Below are 25,016 nucleotides of genomic sequence, written 5' to 3' on the forward strand. Positions count from 1 at the left end.
TATCCGATTTGGCTGAAATTTTGCGTGAAGTGTTCTGTTATGACTTACAACAACTGTGCCTAGTACGGTCCAAATCGGTCTATAACCTGTTATAGCTCCCGTATAAACCAATCTCCCGATTTGACATCTTAAGCCCCCGAAAGCCTCAATTTTTATCCGATTTGGCTGAAATTTTCATGCGGTGTTCTGTTATGACTTCCAACAAAAGTGCCAAGTATGGTCCAAATCGGTCAAGAACATGATATAGCTCCCATATAAACCGATCTGCCGATTTGACTTCTTGAGCCCTTACAAGCCGCAATTTTTATCTGGTTTGACTGAAATTTTATGTTATGACTCTCAACAACTGTGCCAAGTACGGTCTAAATCGGTCTATAACCAGATATATCTCCCATATTTTAGCAGAACCCATGGTGGTGGGTTGCCAAGATTTGGCCCGGCGTAACTTAGCTCGCTTTTACTTGTTTCATATCGGATGAAGGCGGACCCTCACCCTCACCATCAAAATGCGACACAAAATCGAAAGTGGACCGCTCGAGACAATATAGAACACAAATGAAAGGTATTTGGGAGTAGAGTTCGAAAATGATATTAAAAATTGAGTCCAAGTACCTAGGCAGAACACAAATGAAAGGCATTCGGCAGTAGATTACAAATAAGACATTAAAAGTCCTAATAATGGGCCTCCTATTCCGTCCACCCTTAAACCCCCTAAATGGGAAAATTAGCCAATCATGGTTATATAGGGATCAAATGAAAGGTATTTGGAGTAGATTACGAATATAATATTAAAATTTATGTCCAAATATAGATGGGAGCAGTTAATACCATCGCGGTATGATAGTGGCGACGATAGGAAACCTGGAAGGAAGGGAAGAGGTTTCCGATCGGGTGGGTACCTGAGATAAACCTTGAAATCGAGTGCGAGACACTGCTGCCAGCGGCAGAGGTTTCATATATTCTACGACAAATCGGGTTTTAGTTGTATTTTGATATAATTTGGCGTATAGTTTTACATTTTTATACAAGGGGTAAAAATGACCGGTAAGTCAATATAGGTATAACACAAAGATATGCCTCAAAACAAAAAATTTTTAATTAAAGAATTCGTTTAACGTAAAATTGATTCTAAAAGACTCTTATATACCAATTTTTGGGGTCTTTAGCTGTATTTTGTGGTTTTGACTTTTTAGCATTTTAGATAAGTGAAACTCAGATATGGTAACCTTATCAATTTTGGCTTTAAGCTCACACTCAATACTACGAATAGAAGCAGAAAAGTATTTCACACTTTTAATCAGACTTGTTCTGAATAAAAATATTAAGTCTGAGTTAATTTGCGTTATTCTCTGCTCTCTTTAACTGGCGGCTCGCATCGATATGTGAAGCAGACATATTATCGAATGTAAACAATGATTGTAGAATGGCAAGATTTAAGATTCAGTTGAAGTTTGGCTTTCAACAGCAACACAAGCGTTTTACGCTGCGCGTTATCGCCCGAAAAAATAAATCATTCAAAATTAAACAATAATATTGAATATAAATAATTTCATATTGTTAATACTACCATTACATGATTACAAATTATAGTGGTGATAATAGTTGTAATTATTCCCTTGAGAAAATTGTATTTTAATTGCATTGGAGAAGATTCAAGCAAACAGAACAAAAAAATAAACAAATAATTAAAGAAAGGTCTTTTAAAAGAAATAAACGGAAAAAAGTGAAGCTAAGCTTTGAAAAAAAAAATTGTTTTTTTATTATTAATTTTTTTTATAAAATAAAAGTGCAAATATGTTGTTTAAAAATATTTTGCTATTGTTAATGCTATCAATATTGTGGGTCCCCAAGGATGCCTTGGAAATACCAGATGATGGAAAATGTGAGTTTTGTTAAGTTTCATTTTGTGATTCATTTGCATTTTTCTGATTAATTTTATCAGCATTGGGAGCATGTTACACATGTATTGATTTCATTTTTAAGAAATTAAAATACTTTACAGCCTTGTATTATCATCAGGCCATATGCTTGATTGGCATGCAATTGTGAAGCCATATCTGTCATCTGAGCATCTATTTATTGTATTCTATAACAAGTAAAAGCGTGCTAAGTTCGGCCGGGCCGAATCTTATATACCCTCCACCATGGATCGCATTTGTCGAGTTCTTTTCCCGGCATCTCTTCTTAGGCAAAACAGGATATAAGAAAAGATTTGCTCTGCTATTAGAGCGATATCAAGATAGGGTCCGCTTTGGACCGCAATTAAATTATATGTTGGAGACCTGTGTAAAATGTCAGCCAATTCGAGTAAGAATTGCGCCCTTTGGGGGCTCAAGAAGTAAAACAGAGAGATCGATTTATATGGCAGCTGTATCGGGCTATAGACCGATTCCGACCATAATAAACACGTATGTTGATGGTCATGAGAGAATCCGTCGTACAAAATTTCAGGCAAATCGGATAATAATTGCGACCTTTAGAGGCTCAAGAAGTCAAGATCCCAGATCGGTTTATATGGCAGCTATATCAGGTTATGCACCGAATTGAATCATACTTAGCGAAGTTGTTAGATATCATAACAAAACACGTCGTGCAAAATTTCATTCCAATTGGGTACGAAATGCGCTCTTTAGAGGCTCAAGAAGTCAAGACCCAAGATCGGTTTATATGGCAGCTATACCAGGTTATGGACCGATTTGAACCATACTTAACACAATTGTTAGAAGTGATACTAAAACACTATGGCCCATTTACAATACCAACCGACCTACACTAATAAAAAGTGTTTGTGCAAAATTTCAAGCGGTTAGCTTTACTCCTTCGGAAGTTAGCGTGCTTTCGACAGACAGACGAACGGGCGGACGGACGGACGGACATGGCTAGATCGGCATAAAATGTCGCGACGATCAAGAATATATATACGTTTTGGGGTCTCAGACGAATATTTCGAGTAGTTACAAACAGAATGACGAAATTAGTATTCCCCTCTCCTATGGTGGAGGGTATAAAAATGAAGCTATTGTATTGAAACTTACAGCTGATCAGACTTTTGTCGAATACCTAGTTATGGCTTTACTGGGCTGATACGTTTTTTTGTTGTAAACAACAGAAGGTGCATGTTTTGTATTAACCACAAGCTGAACCGGGCCCGCTCCGCTGCGCCTTCTTTTATTTATATGGCACAAAAGTTTCCTTGGAATATTTATTTTCGACAATTAAAGAGCTTTTAGTGAAATACCATGCTACGAAAATAGTATATCGCTTGACTAACAGTTTAACAATATAAGTGCCTTTATCTGAATCCCATATGATTTATTTATTGGTCTACGAATTTAAGTTTCGATGTAAGGTGTACTCCATTCTTAAAATAATTTATTTTAGCCCGATAATCTCATGTTTTCTCTGATTTAGGGGTGTTTTCGAGGGTGAGGTGGTCCCCCAGACACTTGGCCCTGAAAAAATATCAAATATCTTTTATTTAAACCCCATATTGCCATTGGTTTAGGGGAGTTTACGCGATGAGGCGTCCCCCAAACACATGGCCCCAAAATAGGTTATCAAATTCGTTTTCTAATCTCAAATACCTTTCATTTGAGCTACATATTGGCATGGAAGAAAAATTTTGAACTTTTGGGGGGTGTTTTGGGAAAGGGTGATGTCCTAAATACATGGTCGTACATTTGGATATCAAATTCGTATTCTACTCCCAAATTCCTTTCATTTGAGCCATATATCGGCATGGTCAGTAAAAAATTGCGGTATTTTGGGAAAGGGGTAGACCCCCAGAAAATTGGTCCCGAAAGTGGGTATCAATTCCCGAAAGTGGGTATCAATTCTTGCTCTACCCCCCCCCCCCTGCCTTTCATTTAAGCTCCACATTGACATGGTCGGTAAATATGCCCGATTTAGGGGTGTTTTAGGGATTGGGGTTGTCTCCCAAATGCTAAGCCCGGAAAATATATCAGCAACGTGCTCTATTCTCATATATCTATATATCAAATATTTGAACCCCATATTGCCATTGGCCTCAAAATTGAATATCAAATTCGTTTTCTAATCTCATTTAGACTCCATATTGCAAAAATCAACAAATGTATAGTTCCACTCGCTTTAAGACCCAAATTGTTTTTTGTTTAAGACCCAAATTGTTTTGGGTGTTGCTATGCTGGTGGGACGTCCCCAAGACAGTTGGTCCCTAATGTTGATATCAGATACGTGGCCTACTACCAAATACCTTTAATTTGAGCCCCATATTTCCATAGTCGACAAACATGACCAGCTTGGCGGGCGGCCACTCAGTGAGTTCGCCTTCAAAATATATCGGATTCGTTTTCTACTCTAAAAACCCCCTTATTTTAGCCTCATATTGCAATAGTCAGCAAATATTTACTATTTGGGTGGTGTCGTGGGGGTGGGGTGGCTCCATAGACACTTTTCCCGAATTTTGATATCAGATTCGTGCTTTACTCCCAAAGAGCTTTCATATGAGCCCATATTGCTATGGTCATAAATATGTCCCCTTTGGGGGATGTTTTTGGATAAAGGCAGCCCCCCCAAACACTTGATTCCATATTTGGATATCAGATTCGAATTCTGCACTCAAACACCTTTTAGTTAAGCTCCATATTCCAATGGTCAGTAAATAAGTCCTGTTTGGGGGGTGTTTTGGGGAAGGGGTGGACCCCCAGAAACTTGGTCCCACATTTGGATATTAGATTCGTATTCTACTCGAAAATACCTTTCATTTGAGTCCCATATTGCCATGGTCGGTAAACTGTCCGATTTAGGGGTGTTTTGGGGGTTGGGGTGGTCCCCCTAACACTTGGTCCGACAATTGGATATCAGATACGTTTTCTTATCCTAAATACCTTTCATTTGAGTTCCACATTGTCGTGATTGGTCTAAATATATGCTTGATAGGTTTTGGGGTGGGGCGGCCCCCCTAGGTACCCCATCCGAAATTTGAATATTAAATTTTTATTTTTAGGGTACTGTATGAGAGCGCACAAAATTTCAGTTAAATCGCTCCAACCATCTCCGAGATCTGGAGTATCTTAAAATTGGGATAAGGGGGAGGGTCCGCCCCCCTTCAGATATCAAAAAATCTAGTACCCTATTTTCACCACGGGATCATTATGTACCATCTGTGAAAATTTCAAGAAAATCGGTTCAGCCGTTTCTGAGTCTATAAGGAACATACAAACAAACAAATCTACAAACAAACACAAATTGATTTTTATGTATAAGATTAAATTGAAAACTTTCGCCCATTCTGACTCGACTTTGGACAGACAGACGGACTTTGTTAAATCGACTTGAAATGTCAAGACAATAAAGAATATATAGACTTTGTAGGGTCTGAGATCAATATTTCGGCACGGGATAGATGTGAGCACCACAGGCTGTAACATTGAGGTCCGATTTGTGCGGTGTTTATTGCTGTCACGAGAAGCTTATCTGCGTGCTACCGGGCGCGTCCACAGCTCGCGCATAGTGAAATGCTCCATAGGGAGTAACTGCAACGGCAGTCGCGGGCAATCAGCGGTATCGAGTGGGGAGAGGCCGGGCGGCACCGTAGTGTTTGTGTGTTATTCATTGCTGTCACGAGAAGATTAGCTGGGAGCTACCGGGCGCGTCCAGAGGTTGCGGATAGTGGAATGCTCCATACGGAGTAGCTGCAACGGCATTTGCAGACAATCAGCGGTATCGAGCGGAGAGTCTCAGTGAGGGGCCGGCTCTTGCACAAATACTGCGTGCCTATGATGCTTGATATGACATGGTGAGTTATTGGCATCTTTAAATAACCAATGGCCACCTTGTTCCTGGGGCCATCGGTCCTTTGGACCGGAACAAGTTTGCTCACACAGAAGCTTGACGAGGAGCGCCATCTCAGCATGAAAATGTGGCTACAACAACAATATTTCGACGAGTTACAAACGGAATGACGAAATTTGTGGACGACCATTCTAATATGGAGGGTATACAAATTATTCCCACCCATTCTTAGACAATTGAAATTTTTTATACTTACCACCATAGGATGGGGGTCTACTTATTTCGTCATTCCGTTTGTAACTCATCGAACTAAATAATGAGTCGATTTAGTTGATTTAACCATGTCTGTCCGTCCGTCTGTGAAAATCACGATTGCGGTGAAAAGTGAAAAGCTAGCTGCATAGCAAAGATACTTCTAATTGATTTAGGTCGTTGGGGATTGCAAATGGACCATATTGATTTAGATTTGGATGTAGCTCAATTGTTATCCGATTTGGTTGAAATGCTGCACGAAATGTTTTGTTATGACCTCCAAAAACCATGGCAAGTATGGTCCCAATCGGTCAATATCCTGATATAGCTCCTATATAAACCGAAATCCCGGCTTGATTTTTTCAAACCAAAGAAGCTGCAATTGTTGCCCGATTCAACTGAAATTTTGAACGCAGTGTACTATTTAGACTCCTAACAATAGCGCCAAGTGTAGTCCGAATCGGTCAATAACCTGTGTAGAGCCCCTAGAAGCCGCAATTGTTGACTAATTATTTGATTAATTGTTGATTAGGCTGAAATTTTGCATTGGTTTATAATTTTAATTTTTGCCTGATTTGGTAGAAATTTGGTATGAAGAACATTTTAGCAGAATCCATGGTGGTGGGTTCTCAAGATGCGGCTGGCCGAACTTAGCATGTTATTATTATTTTTTTTTTTTGATCCATCATAGTCCCATTCATTATATGGCACGCGAAGCCCCTAAAATTAAATTGTAATATTAAGGCATGCCTTTCTCACGTACAAGCAATAGGGAAATCTGTGAACGTGCTTTTCGTGGTCAAAATATGAAATTCGGCATAGATGACCGAATTTAATGATGGTTTGATGCAGCAAATAGGCATGCGGGGTAAAAGATATGGCAAAGAACACGTTTTATTTGTAATTACTTACACCACTACTGTGGTACAGGGTATTACAACTTAATGCACTTGGTTGTTACACCCAAAAAGCATAGAAGCATGGAAGACATTGACGATAATGTCGATATTATTACGATTGCAATGGTGGAGTCTTTAGAAGATAGTTGTCCTCTTCGAGAAAGGAAATCAGCCCAAGAAAAACCCTGGATGAGATTCGAAACATTTAGAAAAGAGTTCCTCAGACTTTATATTGGGTTGCCCAAAAAGTAATTGCGGATTTTTCATATAGTCGGCGTTGACAAATTTTTTCACAGCTTGTGACTCTGTAATTGCATTCTTTCTTCTGTCAGTTATCAGTTGTTACTTTTAGCTTGCTTTAGAAAAAATGCGGAAAAAAGTATATTTGATTAAAGTTCATTCTAAGTTTTATTAAAAATGCATTCACTTTCTTTTAAAAAATCCGCAATTACTTTTTGGGCAACCCAATAATAGAGTACGTCCTAAAAAAGCGACAGTTTTTTTCTAAAAATTGCTGATTTTGAAATCATCTTTACTGGAAATGGGTAATTTGGGGTTTTTTGTAAAAACCTTTGGGCTAAATTTATTTTTGGTGAACTATTTTTAGGAATTCTTGAGCACTATCCAGCATAATAAAAAGAAAATTTGGACCACAAATGAAGATTTGGCAGCCCAAACAATTTTGGGTTGTCAGGATGCGCCCGGACCACTTAGGGCCCTCAAATGATCTTGACAATACTTCAGCTTTAACCATTTCGAATTTCAAAGAATTATCTTTATCCGTTCTGAAATGGAATATTTTTGACTATACTGTACGTTAATGCAAAAGGGGGCAGGCTGTCTGGCGCCCCATTTAGGACTTGCATATACTTCGAAAGCCTGACAGGAGGCAGTGTTGATATTTATACCTAAGCCCGGCAAGGCAAGTTATGCGACACCAAAAGCCTACAGACCTATAAGCCTTACGTCTTTTCTACTCAAAACAATTAAGGGTATTGTGAACAGTAAGGCAACCAGCGAAATGATCAAATGCAAACAGCAGCCCTATGTTAAGGAAAGATCGGTGGAGACTGCCATGTCGTGACATAGGACCACGCACATAAGGCCACTGGTGACTATTCTAGACATTCGACCCATAGACGTACCGATTAAATGTGAAGCAACTACAGCGGCAGCGAGTGATGGGAGAATGGATAGGATCAGGTTTTATAATCCCGGTATCGGGGCGATCAAGGAATGCGTGAGGTGGTGTGGTGTTAACGCGAGAACGTCAAGTGTGAATATCTTTACGGACAGCAAACAGGCCAACAGGAAAAGTATAGTTTTAGTACCCTGCCCAAGGTAAAGAGTAGTTTCCCCAAGGTAAAGGGTACTAAAACTATCCTTTTCCTATTGGCCAGTTTGCTGTCCGTGAAAAACTATCTTTTAGTATCCTATCCTAAGGTCAAGGTTAGTTTTAGTACCCTTTTCCAAAGTAAAAGTTAGTTTTGGTACTCTTTTCCATAGGAAAGAGTACCTACCTTTTCGGTAGGAAAGAGTAGTTTTAGTACCCTTTCGCAAAGTTTTAGTACCATTTCCCAAGGGAAACAGTAGTTTTAGTACCCTTTCCCTAGGTAAAGGGTAGCTTAAGTACCCTTTCCTTTGGGAAAGTGTAGTTTTAGTACCTTTTCCCAAGGGAAATGGTAGTTTTAGTACCTTTTCCCAAGGTAAAGGATAGTTTGAGTACCCTTTCCCAAAGTAAAGGTTGATCTTAGTACCCTTTTCCAAAGGAAAGGATAGTTTTACTATCCTCTCCTAAAGGAAAGGGTAGTTTTAGTACCCTTTCCCAATGTAAGGGTAGTTTTAGTACCCATTCCCAATGTGACTGATAGTTTTAGTACCCTTTCCCAAGGGATAGGGTAGTCTTAGTACCCTTTCCTAAGGGAAAAAGTAGCTTCGGTACTTTTTCCCAAGAGAGAGGGTAGTTTCGGTACCCTTTCCCAAGGGATAGGGTAGCTTTAGTACCCTTTCCCAAGGGAAAAGGTAGTTATAATACCCTTTCCAAAGGGTAGTTTTGGTACCTTTTCCGAAGAGGAATGGTAGTTTTAGTACCCTTTTCCAAAAGAAAGGGTAGTTTTTAACTTGGGAATTAGAAGGGTAGCTTTAGTACCATTTCCCACTGGTAGTTTTCGTACTATTTCCTAAGGTAAGGGTAGTTTCGTACCCTTTCTCAAGGGACAGGGTAGACATAGTGCCCTTTTTTAAGGTAAAGGGTAGTTTCGGTACCTTTTCCCAAGGGAAAGGGTAGTTTCGGTATCCTTTCCCTTTCGCAAAGTTTAAGTACCATTTCCTAAGGGAAATGGTAGTTTTAGTACCCAAGGTAAAGGGTAGCTTAAGTACCCTTTCCCAAAGGAAAGGGTAGTTTTAGTACCTTTTCCCAAGGGAAATGGTAGTTTTAGTACCTTTTCCCAAGGGAAATGGTAGTTTTAGTACCCTTTCCGAAAGTAAAGGTTGGTTTTAGTATCCTTTTCCAAAGGAAAGGATAGTTTTCTATCCTCTCCTAAAGGAAAGGGTAGTTTTAGTACCCTTTCCCAATGTAAGGGTAGTTTTAGTACCCTTTCCCAATGTAAGGGTAGTTTTAGTACCCTTTCCCAAGGGACAGGGTAGTCTTAGTACCCTTTCCCAAGGGGCAGGGTAGTCTTAGTACCCTTTCCTAAGGCAAAAAGTAGCTTCGGTACTTTTTCCCAAGGGAGAGGGTAGTTTCGATACCCTTTCCCAAGGGATAGGGTAGCTGTAGTACCCTTTCCCATGGGAAAAGGTAGTTTTAATACCCTTTCCAAAGGGTAGTTTTGGTACCTTTTCCAAAAAGGAAGGGTAGTTTTAGTACCCTTTTCCAAAAGAAAGGGTAGTTTTTAACTTGGGAATGAGTAGGGTAGCTTTAGTACCATTTCCCACGGGTAGTTTTCGTACTATTTCCTAAGGTAAGGGTAGTTTCGTACCCTTTCTCAAGGGACTGGTTAGACTTTGTGCCCTTTTCCCAAGGGAAAGGGTATTTTCGGTACTCTTTCCCAAGGGATAGGATAGCAAAAGTATCCTTTCCCAAGGATAGTTTTAGTACCCTTTCCTAAGGGTAACTTTAGTACAATTTCCCAAGGGAGAGGGTGGTTTTAGTACTCTTTCTTAGGGGAAAGGGTAGCTTTAGCATCTTTTCCCAAGAGGGAGAGTAGCTTTAGTACCCTTTCCCCAGGGAAGGGGTAGCTTTAGTACCATTTCCCTGACGAAAGGATAGCTTTAGTACCATTTCCCAAGGGAAAGGGTAGCTTCAGTACCATTTCCAATGGGAAAGGGTAGCTTTAGTACCATTTCCAAAGGGAAAGGGTAGCTGTAGTACCATTTCCCAAAGGAAAGGATAGCTTTAGTACCATTTCGCAATGGAAAGGGTAGTTTTAATACTCTTTCCTAAGAGGAAGGGTAGTTTTAGTACCCTTTCCCAAGGGAAATTGTAGTTTTAGAACTATTTCCCTAAGGAAAGGGTAGTTGTAGTACCATTTTCCAAAAGAAGGGTAGCTTTAGTACCATTTCCCAAGTGAAGGGGTAGCTTTAGTACCATTTCCCTAACGAAAGGATAGCTTTAGTACCATTTCCCAAGGGAAATGTTAGCTTTAGTACCATTTCCAAAGGAAAAGGGTAGCTTTCCCCGAAAGAAAGGGAAGTTTTAGAAACCTTTCCCAAAGAAAAGAGTAGTTTTTAGTGTCCTATCCCAAAGGAAAATGTAGTTTTAGTACTATTTCCCAAAGGAAAGGGTAGTTTTAGTACTATTTCCCAAAGGAAAGTGTTATTTTAGTACCCTTTTCCAAAGAAAAGGGTATTTTTGCACCCTTTCCCGAAAGAAATGATGGTTTTAGTTTGAGGTACCTTGAGTACCCTTTTCTAAAGGAAGCGGTAACTTTAGTTCCCTTTCCCAAAGGAAAATGTAGTTTTAGTACCATTTCCCAAAAGAAAGGGTAGTTTGATACCCTGTCCCAAAGGACTAGGATTGGTATAATATAGAAAAATCGTAACGAAATTTAGTACATAGGATTTCCTTATGACTTTGATATCAGATGAGATTTAAATATAGCTTTCGAACATCCCAAAGACACAATTTCTATTCTGAAATTTTTTTGTTATTGAAAGATATAAAGAATCTAAATAAAGGTTATTTTTAATCGCCTTTACTTTTCTTGGTCTAAGAATTTAAGTACAAAAAAATTCATAGTATAATTAATTAAACTAAAAAAGAATTATTTACATTCACATTAATGATAGATTTGCATCATATATCACTTGTGGGTCAATGAATTTTGTGTTGCACTGCAGCAAAAAAATCGGGTATATATGGGCTTCAAATATTATTAAAGACGAAAAAATCCAAAAACTCATTTCATGCAGTGTTAGATGATCCATTGTGTTCTTGGGTTCACTGTCACCTGGACATGGTGTTTTTCGTTATAACCAAAACCAATATGTGGTTATTATTTCAGCTAGTTAACCGGTTTAGTTGCAATGGAAATAAAAAGTCATGCATTGTTGATTAATGGAAGACCTTCTGAGAAGATTGGCAGGCAAGGAAGGGGACAAGTACACACAGATCTTAAGTTTCATTTAGACTACAATTGAAATATTAAAAAAAAGAAGGGAAGGAAGGAAGGCAAAAACCATAATAATAAAACAGTAAAAAACCGGTGAAGGTTTAACACCGTCCACCACAACTGACATTGACTATATTAATTTAATATTCTCGTTTTTTTTGGCAACAGAAGTTGCTTCCCCTCCCACCATTCTATCCAATAATTGATGTGAATAAGATTCATATCTCAGATACAAGTTAGTATAGTGGACGATTCTCCATTGAAATTCGGCATGTGGAGAATATCGTTACTGACGTTTTGGTTTTTTTGTGCTTTAATTTCGGTTCAACCTTGAAAACAAGTTAACACGACTTTAGTAGGCTAGGTTTTTTTTTGTCTCTAGCCTTTTTTTTTTCTTTGGTTGAGGTAGGGGATTTTTGAATGCTTGACGTCGGTCGCTGGTCCCAGAATTTTATTTGCATCTAAGTTTTTAGTTGCTTTCGTAACTGATTATCAGAGATGATTCATGAAGACCAACAACGTCACTATTGTTATTAGTGGGAAACGGTAGAGTTACTGGTATGTAATTTATTGTCATGAATGTGTTAGGGCATTGGAATAACCAAAGAATTGGGTTTTACAATTTTCTAATTTTCAATAAATTTTGCATACTAATGATGACACGCGTTATGTATGCTAATCGAATGTTTTAAGTTTAGTGACTTTTTTAGGTTGTAAGTTACTAGAACGGAAGTAAAACCAGGGCCCGACTCCCAATTCGTCCAATAGAAGTTTTTTTAAGACCAAAAATTTTTGTGTTTTGGAAATATGTACAATTTTTATACCCTCCACCATAGGATGGGGGGTATACTACTTTCGTCATTCTGTTTGTAACTACTCGAAATATGCGTCTGAGACCCCATAAAGTATATATATTCTTGATCGTCGCGACATTTTATGTCGATCTAGCCATGTCCGTCCGTCCGTCCGTCCGTCCGTCTGTCCGTCCCTCCTTCCGCCCGTCTGTCTGTCGAAAGCACGCTAACTTCCGAAGGAGTAAAGCTAGCCGCCTGAAATTTTGCACAAATACTTCTTATTAGTGAAGGTCGGTTGGTATTGTAAATGGACCATATCGGATCATGTTTTGATATAGCTGCCATATAAACCGATCTTGGGTCTTGATTTCTTGAACCTCTAGAGTGCGCAATTCTGGTCCGATTGGGATGAAATTTCGCACGACGTGTTTTGCTATGATATCCAATAACTGTGGTAAGTATGGTCTTAATCGGTTCATAACCTGATATAGCTGCCATATAAACCGACCTTGGGTCTTGACTTCTTGAGCCTCTAGAGAGCGCAATTCTCATCCGATTTGCCACAAATTTTGTACAACGGCTCCTCCCATGGCCTTCAACATACGTGTGCAATATGGTCAGAATCGATCTAAAGCTTGATACAGCTCCCATATACTATAACTTGATATTGCTGCTCCTCCGCCCTTATTCATTATACCTTTTTTGCCTAAAAACAGATGCAGCGCAAAGAACTCGACAGATGCGACCATGGTGGAGGATATATAAGATTCGGCCCGGCCGAACTTAGCACGCTCTTACTTGTTATATTTACTACATAGGATTGGGGGAATATTCATTATTTCGTTTGCAAAATATCGAAATATCTGAAAGTGCTCAAGATGTCTAGTCGAGAATTTAGTTTATTTAGGATCTACATTAGCTAGTGAGCCGATTTGGGTCATATCTAGTGTATATTGGAGGTCATTGCTGAAGTCATTGTGTGAAATTCTAGAGGTTCAAGGTATTAAGTCGGGAGATCGTTTTATAAGGAAGCTATACAAAGATAAAGACTGATTTGGACTATAGGTTAGGTTGGAGGGTACGCGACTAGCAACCTCGGTTACTAGGCGCTTCACTCGGAAACCTTACGTCCATTCTGTTCTTCCTAGAAAGAAGAAGAAATGGAGAAAAAATTTGGGTTAGGTTAGGTTTAAGTGGCAGTCTGCCAAAGGAACAGAAGAAGGAAGATGCCTTCCAGGAAGATGCCATCCAGATCGCTTTAAAAAGCCCACATCCGCTAAATCAGGCATGTTCTCAAAGAAATGAGAACCTAAAGTGGTGCGGGACACACACACAGAAGGTGTGTTCTATACTCTCTTCTTCTTTGATGTTCTCACAGCTTCTGCAAAAGTCGTTGATGGCAAACTTCAGTTTTTTTTTTTGTTTTCCGATTAGACAGTGACCTGTCATGATGGATACAATGACTGAGACGTCTGTTCTAGCCAATGAAAGCAAAGTGATAGACCTCATCAAGTCTAGATTAGGCCACATAGTTTTGGAAAGCTCACAGCCCCCTCTTTGTAACCATCTACAATCGGGCCTGGTTCTGAAAACTTAGCTTACATGAGGCATTCCCACAGATTCCAGTATCTATGGTAGAGTATTTGTTCACTAATGGGCTTAGGCACTGCCTTGAAAATAGGGCATTGTATCAAGAATATCACTGTGTCCGTAGTTGCCGCATGACCAAAGAGAAAGCTCCCTTAACCTCACAGCAGTGGTCTTGCCACAATATTCAAAAGTATTAAGTGTAGCATTAAATTCAGTGGATCAGATGGTGTCGTCCTCAGTGCGGCTGTGATGCACCACCAAGCCATCCTTTGGATTCTGCTGATTGTTGAACAGTAAGTGGAATTTTGAAGCGCCGGAAATATTCCATCAGGTCCGGGTGACTTAAATGGTGAAACTTAAGTACAATAGAAAATGTTCCTCTTATTCTCCCCCGGTATTCAGCTTCATAGGAGGAAATGCTAAACTTTGCGCCACGTTAGCTTTATGAATATTCAACCAACAACAATAAAGTATATACATCCCATTCTATGGTGGAGAACAAGCTAAGTAACAAGTAGAAACATAAATTTTGACCAGCCTAAACTTTATTATAAAGAATAGCATTCCGCTGATCTAGACCATAATTAATGGTGATGTTGGTAATAGTAAAATAACTCAACTCCATTAATGGAATGCTCATGAGGAAATTTTCATTCGGTCCATTACATACAAACCCAACCGATCTTTGTCAATAAGAAGTATTGTGATAGATTTTTATGGGTAGCTTACCCTTAAGGGGCCACCGAGCATAAACTTGGTAAGATGCAAATGCAAATGAAGGAACAGGGGCAAACTTCCCACATATCAATGAGTGCTGTCCGATTCTTGCTGTATGCTCAATGATTATGTCTACATGCTAGTTTAGTTCGTAGATGGTCTATATTGTCATAGCAACATTCTTAACATCCATGCTCATTTCATACCAATTAATAATTTAGATGGTGCTTCATCCAACTGACAAAAATCAAATTAAATTCGTATTATTTTTCACATGACTTTTGTCAACGCGAAAACCTGTTTCTAGATTTGCATTTTAATTTTGATTGTTGGTTCTTCATTTTATTTTCGATAAAATCGAAAATTATTAAAATAAGTATTGACGCCTTTGCTTTGGAGTGGCAACATGCAGTTTCAATACAACCCATACGAAAATGTGAATTTAAAAAATTAATATAATTTCAAGAAGCTAATAAAAGACATAATCATTAGACACAACGGTTTAACTCATAAATTTGAAAAGAGGATTAATTTCTGAAGATTGAAACCATATCAGGTCTAATCTAAATGATTGTTCATGTTAAGATTTTTAAATCAAATCATCAACCAGAAACATTGGTTGAATTAACATAAGCCAATTGTTGTTGTTTGGAGTTTTTTTTTATACCATTTAGTTAAATAGTAGAGGGCTATCTACTGTTGCGAATTATCGAAGATTATATTAAAATGTGATATCAAGCTTATTAAATGTTTTCAAAAACTTGAAAAAAAAGTTCGACACAACAAATTAGTTTGTTAACTTAAAGCCTTTGGGTCTTTCCCGATTTTGAAGCCTCATTATGTAGAATGGGAAACCTGTTAATGACTGTTGTAGTTCAAATTTATCGTATATATTCAAAAAATCCCCCTTCCGTGACAAATGACTTTCTATTTTTAAATTTCAATAATTTCTTAAGAGGTAAACGTAGCAAAAGAATATTTATGGTTCTGATCATATTTAAATTACTAATTTGTAAAACTTTATCACGTGATATGTTTATTTTTCAGATACACTAAGAATGAACTGAGAACAGTGGTTTCTTCAAACGTATCGTTAATGTAAGAGAACATGTCAGCTGTTCTGTTTTGCCCTATTCCGTAAAAACAATATTTTATGTTCCAACTTCGTGACAGGTTAGGATAGGTTAATTGGCAGTCTGCCTTTCGACTCACTTAGACGTTGTCGTCCATAGTGATACCACAGGAACAGAAGAAGGAAGATGCCTTCTAGTTCCTACCGTGGAACCATTCAGATCACTTAAAAAAGTCCAATAACTTGCGAATGTTCACATCCGCTAAATCAGACAGCTTCTCAAAGAAATGAGAACCTAAAGTGGAACTCCTACTGACTTCTAGTGCGCGACACACAAACAGAAAGTGTTATTGGGTTGCCCAAAAAGTAATTGCGGATTTTTCATATAGTCGGCGTTGACAAATTTTTTCACAGCTTGTGACTCTGTAATTGCATTCTTTCTTCTGTCAGTTATCAGCTGTGACTTTTAGTTTGCTTTAGAAAAAAAGTGTAAAAAAAGTATATTTGATTAAAGTTTATTCTAAGTTTTATTAAACATGCATTTACTTCCTTTTAAAAAATCCGCAATTACTTTTTGGGCAACCCAATATATAGTCTTTTCTTCTTCGATGTCCTCACAGCTTCCGCAAAAGTTGTTGCTGGCAACCTCCTGTCATGACGGACACAATGACTGAGACATCTGTTCCAGCCAATAACAGCAAAACGGTAGATCTCTTCGAGTCTAGATTAGGCCTTTGGAATGCTCACAGCCTCCTCTTTGTGACCATCTCTAGTTCGTTGTCTTTCGAGCCTGGTCTTGAAAACTTAGCTTAAATGTCGCTAGAGGCATACCCACAGATTCCAGTTTGCCAGGAATGTGTAGAAAAGTTCCTAGTCTCGCAAGCTTCTCCGGTTTACAATTCAATGGGATATCTCTGTGGCCCGGCACCCAGAACAGGTGAATTTTGAATTGTTCAGCCATCTCGTTGAGAGATCTGCGACAGTCGAGGGCGGTTTTTGTGTTCAGAAATACGTTCTCCAGGGATTTAATGGCTGCCTAGCTGTCTGAGAAGATATCGTCGTATTGACATTATATCATAGCCATTCCATTTCCTTAATTGCAAGGATCTCCGCTTGATACACACACTGCAGTGGTCAGGCAACCTTTTCGATATGACCGGTTCTAGATCACTAGAGTACACCCAAAGCCTACCTGGTTGTTTAGTTTGGAACCATCCGTATAGAAGTCTATGTTACTTCTGTTACCAGGGATAACGTAGTTCCAATCGTTTCTATCAGGAATAGTGGTACAGTACTTTTTATCAAACAGCGGCTCAGGTAGGTTGTAATCCACACTGCCTGGAACATCGGACATTGTAGCAAGGATAACACAGTGTGCGTAGCAGCCACATGACCAATGTGGCTGCCTTAACCTCACGGCAGTGGTTGCTGCAATTTGTCTATTCACAATGTCCAGAGGCATCAGATGTAGCATTAAATTCAGTGCAGCAGATGGTGTAGTTCTCAGTGCGGCCATGAGGCAAAAACAAGCCATCCTTTGGTTGCGGTTAAGTATTGAGCAGTAGATGGACTTTTGAAGCGCCGTCCACCAGACCACAACACCCTATAGCATTATACTTTTTTCTTGTACAGATTTATACCTAGACCACTTTCGGTAGCCCACTTTGCTGTTGCACGTACAGCTTCCTGAAGTATATCTCTCGTGACAGGTGATAACATTTGAAGTTTGAACAATTTTCAAAACCGTTGTGTATAAAGAAGCCTGCTAGTCCTATTCTGTGATTGATGTGTGCAATGTTTTATAATTTATTGTTTAGGTTAAAGGGGAGGACCATCCACCATGAAAAGGTCAGTTCGCTCGGAGACCAGTCTGGTTCATTGTAATACCCTTGTGAGAATAAGAAGTGTGTGTGACAAGGAAAAGAAATAGTGAGAAATGTGTGAAACTATAAGAGGAAATTACAAGAGGCAAGTGCCTATGCGGCGCCGGAGTCAATTTAATGATTTCAATCACTTGACACGCACTTACCCTGAATCCATCTTGTAGCCATCGGTGAAGACCGATTCGCGCACTCCTCCCTCCCGGGAAACCGAATCCTAAAAATCCTTCGAACTGATCTCGGTGACAGGTAGTCTGGCACGCTCCTCAGTTTACTCACCGCAGCCATGGTATCAAAAAGGGAAACGTGGCCGTATTCTCTCCCCTTCAGCATGTCAAGTGTTTCTCCATCCAGCATTACTTTCCACTACACTATGTAGACATGCTTGAAACAGGAGGAGGATAGTCCACTGGTCTTATAGCAGCGTGATTAGATCAATACTAACTTACTCCTCAATAGTTCGGTGAACGATGATGGAGAAAAAGTGCAATATAAAGACAATACAACAATTTCAAAAAACATGTTGTCTTGGCATAGACGGGGAGATGACAACCAAGCCTACTAGGGCACTGGAGACTACTCGTTACCCGACCGAGGTAACCACTTCCATTCCCTTTAACTCCATTTTCAAAAACGCCAGATCTCGGAGTTGGGTGCACCGATTTAAGCTAAATTTTGAATGCCACGTTATGGTACCCCAAAACACGAAATTAGTATATAATTTTGGGATCAAATAGCCTAGGGGGACGCCCCATCCCAAAACCAACCGAACGGACATGTTTACTGATAAGGACAATATGGGTATAAAACTAAAGCTATTTAAGAGTAGAGTACGAATTTGGCATAAAAATTTCACCCTAAGTGTCGGGGATGTTCCACTTCCCCAAAAACATCACCCAACAGGACACTTTTACCAATTGGGTAATATGGGTATCAAATGAAAGATACTGCCCAAAATCAAAAGTGGACCGATCGAGACAGTATGGGACTCCAATGAAAGGTATTCGAGAGTAGAGTACGAATATGACTATCTACCAAGGGGACCACCCCAAAACTGAAACCGTCCCAAGTGGGCATATTAGAAGAGTATGATAATAACGGACTTAAATAAGAGATATTCGGGAGTAGATTACGAAGGTTAGGTTGGTTGAATGGATTGCCCACCAAAGGTGAGTTCACTCGGAGGCCAGTTTGGCCCATTGTGGTACCCTAGAGAGAGAAAGGGAAGAGAAAGAAAATGTGAAACCTCGGACTAGAGGTTACACATGAATAAAAGAAAAGACAGGAGAAATGTCGCAAGCAAGGATCTACCTACGCCGGAGCTTGTGGCATCGCCCGTCGAAATCATCCTGCTACCTCAACAAACTTTAGGAGACATACCAGAGGTACGTTCGCAAGTCCATCCAGATCACAGAAGAAACGGCTCCACAGAAAGGAGAGCCTACGTCTCTTCAGACCCGGACAGGAACACAGCAAGTGCTAAAAAGTCTTTCGGTATCGCTATTTGCGCCGCCATAAAGCCTATGGCACAGTGTCCGGTTATGACCCCTGTCGAGGTACTCATCGACCTCTTATCGAACGCCGACACCTCCCTCGTCCTCCTCTGGTCGGTGATTGGCCATAGCGCCTTTGCAATCCGGCAGCCATCAACCGAGTCCCACCGTTTAATCGGACTGCACTCATTGATATGTGAGAAGTTTTCCCCTGTTCCTTAGTGAAATGTTCATGGGCAAAATTTGGGGATCGCAAATACTTTAGGGTGCAGCGAAGCACACCGGACTAGCAAGTTACTGCAATATAAACCGATTAGACTTCTTGGGCTTCTGGAGGGCGCAATTCTAATACGTTTTGGCTGAAATTTTGCATACATCGTTTTGGTAGGACTTTCAAGTATGGTCTAAATCAGTCCACAAACTGATATAGTCGCCATATAAACCGATCTCCCGAATAGTCCTCTTGGGCTTCTGGAGGGTGCAATTCTGATTAATTTTGGTTGAAATTGTGCATATGACGGTTTGATATAACTGTTGCAAGTATGGTCTAAATCGGTTGATAACCTGATATAGCTGCATATAAGCCGATCTCTCAATTTGACTTCCTGAGCCTCTGAAGGGGCGCAATTATTACTCGATTTGCCAAAAATTTGGAGGTGGTGTTTTTCTATGACTTCTAAGGCCATGACAAATACGGTCCATAGCGGTCAATAACTTCATATAGCTTATCTATTTGAAAAAGTTATTCAAAGAACTTGACAAATCCGATGCTAGTGGAGGGTATATAAGATTCGTCACGGCTGAACTTAGCACGCGTTTACTTGTTTTAGGTTACTTTTTATACCCACCATCAAAGGATGGGAGTATATTAATTTTGGCATTCCATGTGTTGCAACATCGAAATATTCATTTCCGACCTTATTACTTATATATATTCTTGGCCCTCGTAAAAATCTAAGACGATCTAGCCATGTCCATCCGTCCGTCTGTCTGTTGAAATCACGCTACAGTCTTTAAAAACGAAGATATTGAGCTGAAACTTTGCACAGATTCTTTTTTTTTTTTGTCCATAAGCAGGTTGAAAGTTCAAAAATGGACTATATCGGACTATTTCTTGATATAGCCCTCATATAGACCCAACTCCCGCTTTAGGATCGTAGGCTCATAGAAGCTGTATTTATAATCCGATTTGGCTACAACTTCGCACAATAATTTGTGCTAAGATCGCCGAGATTTGTGCCAAATACCATCCAAATCGGTCTGGGCCTTAATATAGCCCCCATATAGACTGAACTCCCTATTTAAAGCCCTAAGCCTATTAAAGACACATTTATTGCCCGATTTCTCCGAAATTTGGTATAATGACTTGTGTTGGGATCCTAGATATCGGTACTGCATATGGTTCATATCAGTCTATATTTTAATATAGGCCCAATAGTCGGAGGCCGACCTCCCGATTTAGGGTCTTATGCTTATAAGAGCTGCATTTATTTCCCGATTGGGCTAAAATATATCCTCCATATACAGTGACACAGATAAGTCTACATACCTTTTCGTAAATGTCAGCTTCTGAAACTTCCAGTTACGTAATGAGGATATGATATAATCCAATACATTTTAGCTGATTGTAAAAATGGTGGCCATGGAAAACAGTTTTAGCAGCATTCGATATTTAGCGGAAAAACTTTTTGTATTGTATAAAAATGTCGTATTATAGAACGCATTTTTGAGTGGAGTATATAGACTTTTCTGTGCCACTGTAGATCGATCTTCCTAGGCCTATTAAAGCCACATTAATTGCCCGATTTCCCTAAAAATTGGCACAATTCCTTGTGTTGGGATCCTCGATATCCGTGCTGAACATGGTTCATATCAGTCTATATATTAATATATCTCCCACATAGACCGATCTTCCGGTTTAAGGTCCTAGGCCCATTAAAGCCACATTTATAGCCCGATTTCCCTGAAAATTGGCACAATAATTTGTGCTCAGATAATCGATGTCCGTGCTAAATTGGGTTCATATCAGTCTATATGTTAATATAGCCCCCATAAAGACCAATCTCCCTATTTAAGGTCTTAGGCCCATTAAAGCCACATTTATTGCCAGATTTCCCTGAAATTTGGCACAATGACTTGTATTGGGATCCTCGATATCCGTGTTGAATAGGGTTCATATTAGTTTATATCTTAGTATAGCTCTCATATAGACAGTCCTCCCGATTTAGGGTCTTATGTCAAATTTGGTTCAAATCGGTCTTTATCTTAATGTAGCTCCCATATAAACCGATCTCCCGGTCTCAGGCCAATATTAGCCGCATTTATTGCCCGATTTCGCTGAAATAACACACAGTGAGCTCGGCCCTTCGAACTCCGTTTGCTCCAGATCGGACCATACTTCTAAATAACTGCTATAGGTTTAGAATCGTGATTTTTTCACCGGATTTCAACGAAATGTTGTTTATATATACCCGAGGTGGTACGTATCCCAAAGTTCGGCCCTGCCGAGCTCAATGCCTTTATACTTGTTTAGTATTCAGAGCGCACAACAATCCGATTATTGGCTTAGGTTATGTCGATCCATCCAGAGTCTCCCAAAGTCAGAGTCTTTTTTGAAAGCAATATCCTCCATTTTTCCCTTTTTATTCCAATAATACGAAATATGGCGATCGATAAACGATAGCCCGTGCCAACTTGACTTCCTAGGGAGGATATAGTGCCTCTTAAGGAATCCAGTTGATAACCTTGACATTCAGTGTCATAACAATAATTTGTACTGAAATACCTTTTCCTTATTTCTTTCAGTGCGCGTTTGCATTGTGGAATCCCGTGGTGTTTATCGCAAAACTCCCAAATTTTGTCCCATTCTAGAGGCCACAAGTAACATGGAATGTGTGGTGGGTGTGGATCGTCTTGATTGTGTGCGGCGCATTCACAAAGGCACAGCACACTTTGGAGTCTTGACTTCAGAAGATTTGGTGGCAGCGCGATGGGCCAGTGTAGAAATTTTGGTGGCCAGCGAATTGAGAACACACAATTCACCATTTGAATACGAAGTGGTGGCCGTTGTGGATAATGAAGCAGATATTCATACCATACACGATTTGAGGGGATCGAAATTTTGTCATCCAGGCTATGGTTTGGAGAATCATTGGACCGAAGTGTTGGCAAATGTAAGTAAAGATACGAAAAAGATAGACTGAAGTTAATGTTTTTTCTATTCATTTTTAGTATTTTGAGTCCACTTTGGTTTCCAAATCCTGTGACCCTGAAATATCCATAACAGAAGATCGCATTAAGTCATCAGCTAATTACTTTGGTCCCAGTTGCAAGGCCGGTCCTTGGGTACCAGATGCCAAACAAGATCGTTTGCTTAAAAATAAATATCCCTCGCTATGTCAAATGTGCTATGATTCCTATAGATGTGACATTGGAGACAAACATTGGGGCAGACGTGGGGCCTTGTACTGTCTAACCAGTGGTGGTGGTAATGTGGGCTGGGCCCGCTTAGATGATGTGCGCAGTCATTTTGGGGTATGTTGAAAACAGATAAAACCAAGCTTTTGGTTGTTAAAAATTCCCTCTTTCCTTTTAATTACAGCTCACCGGTCTTCCCAAACAAGCTGAACCTTCGGAATACAGCTTTTTATGTGCCGAGGGACATTTGCAGCCCATAAATACTACCAAGCCTTGTGTCTGGGTGGCCAAACCTTGGCCTGTCATTGCAGCACGTCGCACCCATGCAGCGCAAGTTCAAAATATTGTAACCGGCTTGAATCATGACACTCCCAACAGTTGGCAAAATGCCTTACTAAGCCTGCTGGAGACTTATCATGTGGATATAGTGCCCCTGGACAATGTCATAGCCATTGATGATTATTTGGATCAAGCTACTGCCTTTCAAAGTGCTTACAGTTTTCCTGAATGCAGTCCTCCACGTTCGATTGTTTTCTGCACCACCTCCATAATACAACATATCAAGTGTTCCTGGCTGCAGGAAGCCTCCCAGGTCTATGGAGTTCAGCCCAATATACAATGCACAAGATCTCAAAATTTGGACACCTGCATGGATGACATAAAGTATAGAACAGCCGATGTGGTCTTGGTCGACCATGAAAATCGTGTTAAGGCTCAAAGGGATTTCAATTTGAAACCCATACTCTACGAGTTCTCACAGGATATGCATCAGCGTTATGCCACCATAGCTGTGGTGCACAAGGATTCGGATTTTGAAACGTTTGCAGATTTGAAAGGCGCCAAGGCCTGCTTGCCATCCTTTGAGGGTCCCGCCTATTTATCAGTGCTGGAGACAATGCATAACAAAACTCATGATTCCAAGCCATTGCATAAATATTTCCATCATGAATCGTGTCTGTGGGAACCTCATTCCTCTCACAAATGTCCCGATGTTTATCGAGGAGATGAAGGGGCCTTGCGTTGCCTAGCCGAACGAGGAGAAGTGGCCTTCCTCAGCTCGGATTTGTATAAAAAATACACCATTGGCAATCTGACTGCAGCCTGGATTAAACAAACCCATCACAAATCATTCAAAGTCTTGTGTCCCTATGGTTCCAATGAGAAAGGCTCGAAATTTGAATACTGCTATCTACATTGGACCACCAGAGGACACATTATGACTCATGATACCACACCAGCGAGGCTGCATGAAATCCACAATTCCCTTAGGGATATTGATGCTCTATTTGGCAAAAACTATAAGACCGAAACTAGACCCTTTACCATGTATGGCATATTTGATAAGAAGAATAATGTCATATTCCGTGACAACACCGATGGTTTGCGCGGACTACAGGATTTAAGAAGAGATCACAATACCAGAATCATGGAAGAGGTATTTGAAAAGTACATAGAAAAAAAATATGTCAACACTTTGGAGAGTGGCTCATCGACACAAAAACCAATGGGCAGAGGGAATCTGTTGGTTCTACTCGCTTTTAGTTTTTGTAGCACATACTTTTGGATTGTTTTGTAAGAACTGTCATTATTTATTTGTTGTCATTTATAGTCATTACAGTTTTATACGTTTAAAATTATTGTGATATTATCTTATAAGTTTAAGATGAGAATAAAAATAAATATAAAGATTTTTTGAATAAAAAATATGAACGTTTTGAAAATCGAAATAAAAATTTCTATGGATTTTTCTCTAAAAAGTTCCAATAATGAATATTGTCTCAGTATAAAACCCGCCCAAAGCTGCTTTATTTTGGTGATAGGACGAGAACAGGTATACGCATGGTGTAGAGTAGAATGGAAAACGCATTAAAGCTGTTGTGAACAGCTCTGCCCGGTTGTCGGAGTTGTCAACACGTCGAAGTTGCCAACTCCTCCGAACTGTCAATCAGGTAATGGACATGATGAGCAGCCGGGCGTGCTGATCCCTCTCGGCTGAAGCTAATACTTAACAAAGATGGAGAAGAACGAACGACTGCAAGGAACTTGCTCTCCACACCCCAAAATTGACAAAAACAAGTAAAGAGGTGAATACCCACCATCTCGGGTATATATGTAAACCACCTTCCGTCATAATTCGGTGAATAATGCATAATTTATGCCCCCATAGCAGCTATATCGAAATATGAACCGATTTGGACCAAATTCGGCACGGACATTGAATGGTCTAATAAGTACAAGTCATTGTTAAATTTTGAAGAACAAAGTATTGGTCTTTTTGGTAGCTATATCTAAATATAGACCGATCTGAACCATATACCATAAGAGTGAATACGAAACAAAAATTAAGGATATCTTACACGATATGTGTACGTATTGACGATTGAAGACAGACCCAACTTCGAGGCTCCAGACCAAAAATAATAAACTGGTAGAAAAACTCTTCAATTTAGATATTATTGATTTACAAGAATCAGTGGGTGGGTCTAGGAGTGAAAATCGGGCGATATATATGTATGT

At 39.7% G+C, this 25,016-nt stretch overlaps 2 protein-coding genes across 4 annotated transcripts in view; one reads left to right on the top strand and one right to left on the bottom strand.

The window, feature by feature from the left end:
• Positions 1 to 25,016, bottom strand: part of LOC106091204 (major facilitator superfamily domain-containing protein 6-like) — an 81,114-nt gene that overhangs the window by 30,991 nt on the left and 25,107 nt on the right. The gene's annotated exons all lie outside the window — the stretch shown is intronic.
• LOC106091203 (transferrin) lies at positions 1,738 to 24,209 on the top strand. Its single transcript, XM_059370488.1, has 4 exons — positions 1,738 to 1,882; positions 21,888 to 22,255; positions 22,314 to 22,616; positions 22,684 to 24,209. Exons 1-4 carry the CDS (start codon positions 1,795 to 1,797, stop codon positions 24,073 to 24,075), a joined length of 2,151 nt encoding a protein of 716 aa, XP_059226471.1. The 5' UTR covers positions 1,738 to 1,794; the 3' UTR covers positions 24,076 to 24,209.

The sequence above is a fragment of the Stomoxys calcitrans genome, chromosome 5, assembly GCF_963082655.1.
Source record: "Stomoxys calcitrans chromosome 5, idStoCalc2.1, whole genome shotgun sequence".
NCBI classification, from domain to species: domain Eukaryota; kingdom Metazoa; phylum Arthropoda; class Insecta; order Diptera; family Muscidae; genus Stomoxys; species Stomoxys calcitrans.

What these genes read in the sequence shown, in the direction of transcription:
- LOC106091203 (XM_059370488.1), top strand. Translation starts at nt 1,795, where the DNA reads ATGTTGTTTAAAAATATTTTGCTATTGTTAATGCTATCAATATTGTGG. An exon ending in AATACCAGATGATGGAAAAT is followed by an intron (nt 1,883 to 21,887) that starts GTGAGTTTTGTT and finishes TATTTCTTTCAG; the next exon opens with TGCGCGTTTGCATTGTGGAA. An exon ending in GGACCGAAGTGTTGGCAAAT is followed by an intron (nt 22,256 to 22,313) that starts GTAAGTAAAGAT and finishes ATTCATTTTTAG; the next exon opens with TATTTTGAGTCCACTTTGGT.